Source organism: Bos taurus, chromosome 16, assembly GCF_002263795.3.
Source record: "Bos taurus isolate L1 Dominette 01449 registration number 42190680 breed Hereford chromosome 16, ARS-UCD2.0, whole genome shotgun sequence".
Taxonomy (NCBI): domain Eukaryota; kingdom Metazoa; phylum Chordata; class Mammalia; order Artiodactyla; family Bovidae; genus Bos; species Bos taurus.
Genome location: NC_037343.1, coordinates 59,417,228 through 59,429,394, shown reverse-complemented (window position 1 = coordinate 59,429,394; position 12,167 = coordinate 59,417,228). Strand labels below are relative to the sequence as shown.

The window sequence follows — 12,167 nt, the reverse complement described above, 5'->3', positions numbered from 1 at the left end:
TGAATAAATAAATACATGAAAGAAAGACCCAGTTAAGTGGCAGAGAAGAAGAATTTCTTGGAGAAGGTGGACATTTATGCTGACATTTACAGTTGAATAGTGGAAGAAGAGAAGGGAAGGGAAAGCCATTTAAGCCATGGGAAGACAGAGACACAGGTACTAACATGATTCCTTCAGGGAATGGCAAATAGCATCTGTGGAGCAAAGGATGTGGGCAATGGTGGGGGGTGACTCTAGAGAGGTGGAAGGGATAGGATCATGAGGCACTGAGGAATCTGAACACTTCTTGGAAGCTGTCAGGAGCTATTGAAGATTTCGCAGAGGAATGACATGATCATCTTTGCATTTTTGCAGAGTTCACTTTGGTAATGATGGGGATGAGGGATGGGACAAGGTCAGGGGGTCAGGTGTAGTCTGGAGGCAGTAGGGCAGATTCTTGAAGCAATTGAGGCCCGAGGTGATGATCCTTGAAAGAGGGCACTGGAGGTGATGATCAGAAAGATACCAAAGCAGAAGAAAATAGAGAATTTGGTAACGGGAGAGCATCCTAAAATAGTTGAAGGAACAAGGACCTTGAAGTTGGCCTGCTGCGTTGTGTTTAGTTGCTCAGTCGTGTCTCACTCTGCATGAGGTCTGTCTGACCTCATGGACTGTAGCCTGCCAGGCTCCTCTGTTTCTGGGGATTCTCCAGGCAAGAAGACTGGAGTGGGTTGCCATGCCCTGCTCCAGGGAATCTTCCCAACCCAGGGATCCCCACATTGCAGGCAGATTCTTTACCATCTGAGCCACCAGGGAAGCCCTGGAGTTAGCCTGACCTAGGTGCAAGTTCTCGCTCTGTCTCTAGCTTAACAGCTTCAGTCACCTCATTTGTATGATAGTGCTTTTCTCATCGTGTGGTTGTGGGCATATTGAGATCACATGTGTCATGTACCAGTCTGAGGCATAGTGTGTTGGGGAGGATCCTTTACAAAGGGATCCTGGTATTATCAGACATTGAGTGGGAAGGCGCAAACTAGATGCACTTAGAGATTTGCCATTTGCTGGGACTGAGAGCCTCGGAGGAAGTGGTGAGCTCAGTGTTGGATGTGCTGAGTGTGAGCTTCCTCTGGAGCCTAGAGGCACAAACATACTGTCCTGGTTTGGTGATAATTGGACTGATCTGGAATTTCTCCAGGTGGCAGCTCTCTTCTCACATTGACTCTCTTTTGGGAAGGACATGTGAGTTCTGAAACTAGTCTCAGATACCAGGAGGCTCCTCATGGGATATTAACACATTCACACTCAAAATAAGGGCTTATAGCACCTCTCTTAAGTGGGAGACCAAAATTAGTCTCATTGTTTAGAAACACTGACTATTTTACATTTCTGGGAAGACAAGACTGTACTGTTTGTTTTAAATAGATACAAGAAATTAAATACAAAATTTTGCTTTAATTCCAATATTTAATCCCAGGAGATGTGGATTCGATCTCTGGGTCAGGAAGATCCCCTGGAGGAGGAAATGGCAACCCACTCCAGTATTCTTGCCTGGAAAATCCCATGGACAGAGGAGCCTGGTGGGCTACAGTCCATGGGGCTGCAAAACAGCCATGCTCGACTTAGTGACTGAGCATGCATGCTTGTATTTTCTTTAGCAGGAATAATGGTTTTAAGCAAAAGCAAACAAACAAAAAAATAATGTCATCATGTCACTGCTCAGAACATGTCATTTTGATAACACCTTCCATTCACAGTGTCTCAGGTTGCTTTCACATTGCCTGCACAGCAATTATCTTACCCTAGTCCTCACAGAACCCATGGGAGATGGGGAATGGAAGTGTTTATTATCCCTATTTCACAGATAAAGAAAGTGAGGCACCTGGAAAGAAATGATTCACAGCAAGCCTCCTTGGGACTTACAAGGAATCCTGGAGTTGGAGTCAGGTGCCCAGCCCTAGTCTGGTGTGTGCCCACTGTGTGCCCACTGTGTGTCCACTGTGTGCCCACTGTGTGTGGGTGCTGCTGTGCAGGGCAGCCGTTTGAGGGTTCCACTGGGGAGCATTTGAGGGTAACTTTTAGCTTCAAATAGTTAAGGGTGAGTCTGGACTCTTTTAAGGGCACAGATGTTCTTGGGTGTTTGAATGCACATTCTGAATGTCACCTTGAAGCCAAAGTACTTGGGGTGGTGGGGGCTGCCCAGTGAACAGGCACCTCTAGGCAATGTTGAGGGATTCCCTGGTGGCTCAGATGGTAAAGCATCTGCCCGAAATGCGGGAGACCTGAGTTTGATCCCCGGGTCTGGAAGATCCCCTGGAGAAGGAAATGGCAACCCACTCCAGTATTCTTGCCTAGAAAATCCCATGGATGGAGGAATCTGGCGGGCTACAGTCCATGGGGTCGCAAAGAGTCAGACACGACTGAGCAACTTCCATTCATGGAGGCAGTGCTTCAGTGTCTGAAGCTTTTCTGAAGACTTCCAAACCTCAGACCTCCTCACAGTATGGCCCACAGCCATTTATGTCCTCTTTGGCAGGCCGTAGGCATGGCTTTCTCCCAGCTCGAAGGAGTGGGCTTCAGTATCAGTAGCATTGGATTTGAATAGTTGTTCTACCACCTGCTACATGAATAATCCTGGCTTAAGTACTTAACCTCTCTGGGTCAATGTCTCCATCTTCAGAATGGGACTAACTGTAAGTCCCCCATAATGTTCTTATTAGGTTTAAATAGAATAAATAATTGCCTGTGTTTAACAATAGATTCAATTGATCTAACACTTTGTTTCCCAAGTGCTTATTCCTTTTAATTTTAAAAATATATCTTAGTTTATGGATGGGGGTAACTGAAACTTAGAGAAGTTGGCAGGTAATGCAGACAGATGTTGAAAGCATAAACTCTAGAGATGAATTACCTGAGTTTGGATCCCAGTTCTGCCTCCCATGAGTTGTGTGACCTTGGGCAAGATACTTGACTTCTTTGGCCTGTCTCTTCATCTTCAAAATGGGGATGATAATAGTGTGTATATTATTGGGCTATTAAAGTGAAATGAGTTATTAATATATGTAAGGCATTTAGAATAGTGTCTGGCACAGAGTAAGCACTATGTAAATATTAGATCTTACTAAGTAATTTGCTTTAAGTAACACAGCTAGTTAGTAACAGAGCCAGGATTTGAACTCAGGTCTGTCTGACTTTAAGCTGTTTCCACCGAATCATGTTTTACCCCGAGAAGCCCTTTCTGATCTTCTAGCTCTAGGTTAGGTGCCTCTAGCTTGCACTTCAGAGCCCTCTGTGCTTTCCCCATCATACTGCTGGATCATGCTTTCTTGGCTCCAAGCTTGGTATTTAGGTTGTATCCTTACTACTTGACTCATAATGGGTACTCAGTAAATGATGGGCTTCCCCTGGTGGCTCAGATGGTAAAGAATCCACCTTCAATGTGGGAGACCTGGGTTCAATCCCTGGGTTGGGAAGATCCTCTGGAGGAGGCATGGCGGCCCACTCCAGTATTCTTGCCTGGAGAATTCCCATGGACAGAAGAGCCTGGTGGGCTACAGTCCATGGCGTTGCAGAGAGTCAGACATGACTGAACGACTATGCACAGCAATAAATAGTGGTTTTAATTTTCATTTGAAGAAGACGTTGTGTCTCCTGAATTATTTCTTAGCTAGACCCATTGAGCTTCCAGGGTTCCTGGAAATGTGGACCCGGTTGTCAGTGGGGCATGGAGAGGCCAGCACATTGATGCTGTGTGATGGGCCTGCTGTGTTGGATTGAGGCTGGTGCTAAGACAGAGGTCATATTGGTTTCCTTGATCAGCACCCTTTGTTTGGAGGCTGGGCGGGTCAGGTGAGCCCCTTGCTATGTATTCTGGACCATCTGAAGTGTTGTGTTCTTCATGTAGGTAATAGCTGCAGCTGGAAGTGATGAAAAGTGTCAGCTGGCGATGCAGAGTGGGGCACAGTCCAGCGTGAACTACAGTCGGGGCAGCCTTAAGGAGGCTGTGGGGAAGCTGGTGGGCAGTGGCGGGGTGAACGTGGTCATTGACATGGTGGGAGGAGACATCTTCCTGGAGGCTCTCCGCAGGTAGGTGAGGTGGTCCTCCTGGGTGGGCTAGACTGGGGGCTCTGCTGAAACCTTCCCAGACCTCTGGCTTCCTTCCGGCCTTGCTGCTTTCTTGTTTTTGCTGCTCACTTTTCCTGTAGGCACTGGCATCAACGGGAACAGCTGAGTGGGTGGGTGAAAAGGAATAGAAGCAGAGGGAAAATCAGGAAATGCTTAAATATAGCAAAAACAAAATAGCCAACTGGAAAATATCCAAAAAAAACAAAAAACAAAAAACTGCAGACTCTCTAGTTGGCAATATCAAATGCTTTAGAAATTATACATGTGTTAAATTCAGCTCTGCCTGCACCCACTAGCTACTTTATATACATGGTATGGGTAATTCTTTTTATTTTTAATTAAACTTTTTATTTTGCATTGGAGTATAGCTGATTAGCAATGTGATAGTTTCAGGTAGATGGCAAAGGGACTCAGCCATGTATATACCTGTATCCATTCTCCCCCAAACTCTCCTCTTTGGGTAATTCTTGAGGAGATCATTGTTTGGATGTTAGAATTACTGGGGTGGCAGACCCCCAGTTCACTATGCACCAAGGGAGAGTCTCTTTTGATCTTACTGGTTTCTGAAGCTACCACCAGTGTAGGTGTCTTCTTGACTTGTTTTATTTAAAAAAAAAAAAATCACTGGAGAGTTCATGGGACTGTTGTATCTATACTAATTCTCATTCCGTTTCAACCAGGAAGTCTGCAGTGCTCTGATAGTATTAGCTTCATTTCTCATGTCATCCTGGCAAGCATAGTTTTGTGCTTTATCTTAGCTTAAGGAGAAGAAGCAAAGAGAGCAGCTTGCCCACAGAAGGGATCCGTGTGGTCCCCTTACAAGACTGGTTAGTTCCTCTGCTCCTTACTGTCTTTCTTGCTTATGGCTTATTTTTTATCTTTTCCTACTGAGAAATCCAAACTGGTGCAGAATGGTTCCCCCCTGCTAGTTTGCAAGGTCAAGAGGAATTCCCAACTGGGAATTTAATGCATGTTGCTTTTTTTTTGTTAATTGTGGTAAAATACAGGTAACCTAGTATTTAACATTTTAACCATTTTAAGTGTACAGTTAAACTGGTTCACCATCTCCAATATTGTGTAACCATCTCCAATACAAACTCTGTACCCATTAAACAACTGCCCGCCAACTCCCATAAGCTCTATTCTATTTTCTGCCTCTCTTAATTACTGTCCATTGCTTTTTCTTCCCTCATACTGTTTTTTAGTGTGGTAAAAAGTATATAACAAAAGGCTTGCTATATTAACTGCTATAAAATGTAGAGTTCAGTGGTGTTAAATATATTTACATTGTGAAACAGGTCTTCATGACTTTCTTCTTGCAAACCTGAAATTCTGTACCCATTAAGTAACTCTCTTCTCCCCTTCTCCCCAGCCCTTGGTAATCGCTATTCTACTTTGTTTCTGTGAATCTGACTCTTTAGATACCCCAGATAAGCAGAATAATACAATATTCATTTTTCTGTAAGTGGCTTGTTTCACTTACCGTAATGACCTTAAGGCTCATCTGTGTCTTAAAATGGGACAGAGTTTCCTTCCTTTTTAAGGCTAAATAATACTCTACTGTATGTATATAACACCTTCTGTTTACCAGTCCATCAGTGGATAGACATTTGGATTGTTTCCACCTCTTGGCTTTTATAGATAGTGCTACTGTGAACTTGGCTCTTCAAATACCTCTTCAAGACTCTGCTTTCAGTTCTTTTGGATATAGACTCAGAAGTGAGATTGCTGGGTTATATGGTAGTTCTGGTTTTGAGTTTTTGAGGAATCTCCATGCTGTTTTCCATAACATTTGCACCATTTTACAATCTCAGCAATGTTCCTTGAGGGGTCCACTTCTCTAGATCCTTGCTAACACTTATTTTCTCTTTTATTTTTAATAGTAGCCATCCTGGTGGCTGTGAATGTGCATTGTCTTTTATAATCTTTGTTTTTTCCTCCTTTTCCCCTCAGCCTGGCGTATGAGGGCAGGATCGTAGTGGTAGGTTTCGCTGGAGGAACCATTGCTTCTGTACCAGCCAATCTGCTGCTGCTGAAGAATGTTACTGCCATGGGGCTGTACTGGGGCAGATACCGGCAGCAGAACTTTCCCGTCTTCTCCAGAAGCCTGTCCTCAGCACTTCAGTACTGCCAAGAAGGGCGCATCCAGCCACACATTGGAGAGGTTTTTGAACTGGAAGAGGTGAGATGCTCTTGTGTTCAGTTGTTGAGTCGTGTTTGACTTTGCGACCCCCCTTGGACTGTAGGCCACCAGGCTCTTCTGTCCATGAAATTTTCCAGGCAAGAATACAGGTGTAGGGTGCCATTTCCTCCTCCAGGGGATCTTCCTGATCCAACAGTTGAACCCACATCTCTTGTGTCTCCTGCATTGGCAGGTGATTCTTTACCACTGCCCCACCTGGGAAACCCCTGAGACACTCTTAAGGAATATGATATAGCTAGTCAGTCAGTTCAGTTGTTCAGTCATGTCCGACTGTTTGCGACCCCATAGACTGCAGCACGCCAGGCTTCCCCGTCCATCACCAACTCCCAGAGCTTGCTCAAATGTATGTCCATCAAGTCGGTGTTACCATCCAGCCATCTCATCCTCTGTCATCCCCTTCTCCTCCTGCCTTCAATCTTTCCCAGTGATATAGCTAAGGCCAGGAAATATGTGTCAAACTATGGGATAGTTTCTCTCTGCATGCGTGTGTGCTAAGTCACTTTAGTCCTGTCTGACTCTTTGTGACGCTATGGACTGTAACCCACCAGGCTCCTCTGTCTATGGGATTCTCCAGGCAAGAATACTGGAGTAGGTTGCCATGCCCTCCTCCAGGGGGTGGATATTCCCAACTGAGGGATTGAACCCCGGTCTTCTGCATTGCAGGCAGATTCTTTACCACCTGAGCCACCTGGGAAGCCCCGGTTTCTCTCTAGAAATTATAAATCTTCCTAATATGGAATTAAAGGATGAAAACACAATGGGGTCTCACAGGCTGCAGGATCATAGGATTTCTCTCTGTCTTGTAGGTTGTGTAGTTATATACTCAGGCTTAGTAAATCAGAGGGAAACTGAAACTGTGAAGGCCATGAAGGAGCTGGATTTTGAGGGCTCTGTCTACATTGCTGGTGTCTTAAACAGAGGGTTGTGATAGTACTTTAGAAAATGATTTACTGGTGTTGATATGAACTCTGAACTGCACAGCATACGAGTTTAAAAAGGAAGCCCTTCATTTGACCTTTGGTTTTAGAATGCAGACTCTTAAAGTACAACCAGATGATCTAAGCTGGAGTTCTGTGAACAGAACAGCAAATCATACTCGGTATCAAATGACTGTAATTCATCCATTAGTCACTGTAGTTAATTTTGTTGGCTATTCAAGCCCTTTTTTCACTACATTACAGTCCCATTAATGTGGCTTCAGCGTCCTCCAAAGTGTAATTATGTGCATGCATATGCAATGTAGTTGTAAATGCAAATCTGTTAGATATTCACTGTGCAGGGTTTTTCTTTTTGGACAGTGCTGCATGACTTGTGGAACTTTAGCTCCCCAGCCAGGGATCGAACCTGGGCCCTGACAGTGCAAGTGCTGAGCCACTGGACTACTAGGGGATTCATGGAGTTTTCTTTTCTTTTTTTTCCCCTTAATATGTTTTACTCTTCAAACGACTGTTTTGGTAACTCTAGTCAGCCACTGGTGGAGGCGATGGTTTGTTCATATGCAGATTAATGGAGCCCCAGGTGCCAGGTTTCATTCTCTCCACCTTCCATTTTTATGGTTTTCCTAAGATGAGATGAGACACATTCTTCTCAAACGTGGTTTACTTTCTTCCTCATCTTTTTGGTATGTCAGTCAAGAAGGTAATCTTCAGTGGTAAAAAGAGAAACTTATTGGCCATCAGAAAACTGATTGGATTCTGTTTCCAGCTTTGTCCCCATCTATTTGCAATTTTGTGGAAGTCCCCTCACTTTTCTGATCTTTACTTTCCACATGTGTAAAGTTGAGGAGTAGGCATTCCCTTGTGGTCCAGTGGTTAGGATTCGGTGCTTTCACTGCTGGGGGCCAGGTTCAATCCCTGGTGGGGGAACTAAGATCCCATGAGCCACATGTCATGGCCAAAAAAATGCTGAGGGTTAGTATCTATGGCTTTCAGTTTATACTTCTGAGCCACATTCTGAATGAGAGTGAGCTGCTCGGCTCTGGGGCTCCATCTCTGCTGGGACCTCAGTGAAGTGAAGTGAAAGTGAAAGTCGCTCAGTTGTGTCCGACTCTTTGCGACCCCATACTGTCTATGGAATTCTCCAGGCCAGAATACTGGAGTGGGTAGCCTTTCCCTTCTCAAGGGGATTTTCCTAACCCAGGGATCAAACCCACGTCTCCCACACTGTAGGCGGATTCTTTACCAGCTGAACCACAAGGGAAGCCCAAGAATCCTGGAGTGTGTAGGCTATCCCTTCTCCAGCGGATCTTCCCAAACCAGGAATCAAATGGGGTCTCCTGTGTTGAACGCAGATTCTTTACCCATTGAGCTATCAGGGAAGCCCCGGGACCTCAGTACTGCATATTTTATTTCTTGTGTTCATGCTTTTCTTTTTGGAAAAGGTTCTGTGGCTTAAAAACTTGAAAACCATCAGTTTAGAGAATTTCTGTGTCCCTTTCCTCTTTTATTATGTGACTCGTAAACTGAGGTTTGCTTTACCTGAGGCTCATATACACCTGCTGATAGAGGATAAGAACAATTAGGCAGTAGCCAAGTGGAAACATGTGCTAGTTTGAGCTGTTTCTTCTCTGCTTTGACATGTTCTAGGTACTGCTCAGGCATGAAAGAAAGCTAGAGGTGATTATTGTTTTAATTACCCACACTGAAGTTCTCTCTTCTCTTAAACATAGATTACCTAATTATTAACAGTTCTCAGCTTCCATTTGCCTACTCTGCAATGAGGACTCTGCATGTAGGATTTTTCTAGTTCTTCCCACTCTGCTGACTTTTCTGTGATTAACTGTTGTCCGAGGCCATGTTCCCTAACACATTTCAAGCATCTCATTCACACTCTGTCCATTTACTATTTCTTCCCTTTCTTCTTCTTTCAGTATGCAAGCTATTTAGAATACTAGTAATAATGGCAGCTCACAGACAGTAGGTGTTTATTATGGGTCAAGAGCTGTGCTAAGCACTTGACAGGCATTTTCTAATCAGTCTTCACAACAAACCTTTGAAATATGAACAATCTTTTATCACATGCTACAGATGAAGAAATCAGAACTTGTAAATGGTAAGAAACCTGTCCAATGACATGTAGTAATGATAGACCTGGAATCTAGTTCAGGTATGTCTCTGAGTCTTGAATCAGAGCTCCTTAAGGTCAGGTCAGACTCTGTCCTTAAATCAGAAAATTTCTTCTTAGAAACCGTATCCTAGAGTATGAAGTTTATCCATCTGTCATGCAGGCATCTATGTGAACAAACTTACTGTTAAAGTGACCAGGAGTTGTGAATTTTTAAAATGAAGATTAAATGAAATTATAATTAATTTCACTGAACTTTAAAGCTTTTGTAATAATATTTTTTTCATGTAAATCAGTCAACATATTGGACACATTTGTCAGAACCTGCTTGGGCTTGGAACATGACTGTTGTACTTGTATTTCTATAATACCAGAGATATTGGTGCTTCCCATCTTATATTTTCTCCTGAATATGTAGACTATTGGTTTGACCTTGATAGTTGATATTAATATTGTTCCTGACCAGAGTTCTTGTACTCCTTAATCAATAGAAGTTGATAAGAGGCCAGAGGAAGAAATCAGGCAAGGCTTTGCAGAGACAGCAAAAAAAGGAGTAGTTTCCCTTGCTCACTCCCTGAAGTGGGGCAAACTGGGCCCTCAAATGGGCTGAGGGTAGGGTCGGGCTGGAGAGGGCCTTAGGTGGTGTGCCCACCTCCTTGGTGGTGCCGTTTGCAGAGATCATGCCGCAGCCCCCGGCTTTTGCCCCCAACACCTCAGAAGTAGGTTTTTCGTCTTTTTGTATCATGTTGTTCATAATTTGCCCCAACTGCACGTGTGTGCAGTTATTTGACTTTTTAAAAGAATATTTGCCCGCTCTGTGTCTTAGTTGTGTCACACAGGATCTTCAGTCTGTTGCAGCATGCAGGTTCTTTCGTTATGGTATGTGAACTCTTATTGTGGTGTGCAAATTCTTAGTTGAAGCACGCAGGATCTTTAAGTTGCAGTATGTGAGATCTAGTTCCTCGACCAGGAATTGAGCCTGAACCCCCTGCACTGGGAGCATGGAGTCTTAACCACTAGAGCACCAGGGAAGTGCCCATGCAGTTATTTTTAGTCCCTTCCAGTTTCTTCGTGTTCTGTTGCTTGAGGGGACATTTGTCCAGGTTGTAAGCACCACAGCAAAGGGTCCCAGCTTCTAGTCTGTTTCAACATGGTCTCATATTTTGTATCATAGCCTTTTTAGTAGGCATGAGGTATGAACATCTGTAACCTTCTGTGCTTCTCCTTTACCTACTTGTAATTACTGGTTCCATGTTTGTCATTCCCGTAGTCCATAAACTCCATGGAGGCAGGGACCATGTGCTGCTGTACCTCTGTGTCTCCGGATTCTGCCGGGTACACAGTATCAGGTACAAGTATGAATGATTGAGAGTATGGGGCTCTAGGGTCAGACTGCCAGAACTCACACCCTGGCACTGCAACTTAACTGGCTGTGTGATTTACATCTTTGTGATTTAGTTCCCTCATCTGTTGGGAGGGCAGTAACATACCCAACTGTTGCAGGAAGGGGGGCCCCTTCCAGGCCCCAAAAGTGGGCTCTTGCCTAACACTCAGAAATTAATTGTCTGAGGAGATACAGGTGCTGACAAAACAAGAGACTTTATTGGGAAAGGGTGCTTAGATGGAGAGCAGGAGGATAAGGGAACCCAGAAGAACTGCTCTGCCTCATGGCTTGCAGTCTTGGGTTTTTTGGCGATGGGCTTAGTTTCCCGGTTATCTGTGGCCAATCATTCTGACTCAGGTCTTTCCTGGTGATGCACACATTGCTCAGCCAAGATGGATGTCAGGGAAGAGGATTCTGGGAGGTCGTAGGACACCTCCTTTTGACCTTTCCCGGATTCTTCTGGTGGGTGGTGGCTTGTTAGTTCCGTGTTCCATACCAGGACTTCCTGTTGTAAAATAACTCACACAAATGGTTACTACATCTGGCACTGCCTGGCCAGGGTGGGTGGTTGCAGGCAGTGTTTCCCCTGACACAGTCTCCTAGGGTTGACGATTAAAGAAGATAATACACATAAAAGCACATAGCAAACATGTTTAAAGGAAAACGTGTAGTCATTGTAAAATAACTGAGTTGAGCGTTTTCAGTCCCTAAACTGTAACACTTTGCATCGACTCTTTGTGCATAAGTCGCTTCAGTCATGTCAGACTCTTTGCGACCCTGTGGACTGTAGGCCTCCGGCCCCTCTGGTCCATGGGATTCTCCAGGCAAGAACACTGCCATGCTCTTCTCCAGGGGACCTTCCCAACCCAGGGATCCAACCAGCGTCTCTTATTTGTCTCCTGCATTGGCAGGCAGGTTCTTTACCACTAGCGCCACCTGGGAAGCCCGTTGACACTTTAGAGGACAGGATTAGAGACACAGTCTTCAGATTTTGAATTTTTACTAGAATTTGTTGTTTTCTGAACTGTTATGTCTGTACCATGATGGGTGGATCATGAATTAGCACTGTGATCTGCTCAGAGGGTGGCATTATTTGGATGTGCTGGATTTCTTTTCTGTAGGGAGCCGCCCACACACATCTCGACCTGACACAATACTTCACGGATCTGAACTTGTTGTTTTGTGAAGGTTGGGTGAGATCACTCCATGAACAGATTTAATGGCTAGAAATTGTTTGAGGTTTCCTCAGTGTATCTGTGGAATATTCTAAAGAATTAAATTACTCTGTTTTGATAGGATGTGTATTATTTTAGTCCATTGCTCTAGACCCAGTTTATGGGCCCCTCACATCAGCCAGCCCCCTGCCCTAGGCCTTGGCCACTTATCACACTTCTCTTGTCCCTGCAATAATGCAGC

At 44.4% G+C, this 12,167-nt stretch overlaps 1 protein-coding gene across 1 annotated transcript in view; it reads left to right on the top strand.

Annotated features, from left to right (window-relative positions):
• The window catches only part of LOC100299281 (quinone oxidoreductase-like protein 2), a 55,292-nt gene that overhangs the window by 31,638 nt on the left and 11,487 nt on the right, over window positions 1-12,167 (top strand). The window contains exons 9-10 of the mRNA XM_015475215.3: window positions 3,881-4,062; window positions 6,055-6,283. Of these exons, the coding sequence (XP_015330701.2) occupies window positions 3,881-4,062; window positions 6,055-6,283 (411 nt within the window). The remainder of the gene's footprint in view (window positions 1-3,880; window positions 4,063-6,054; window positions 6,284-12,167) is intronic.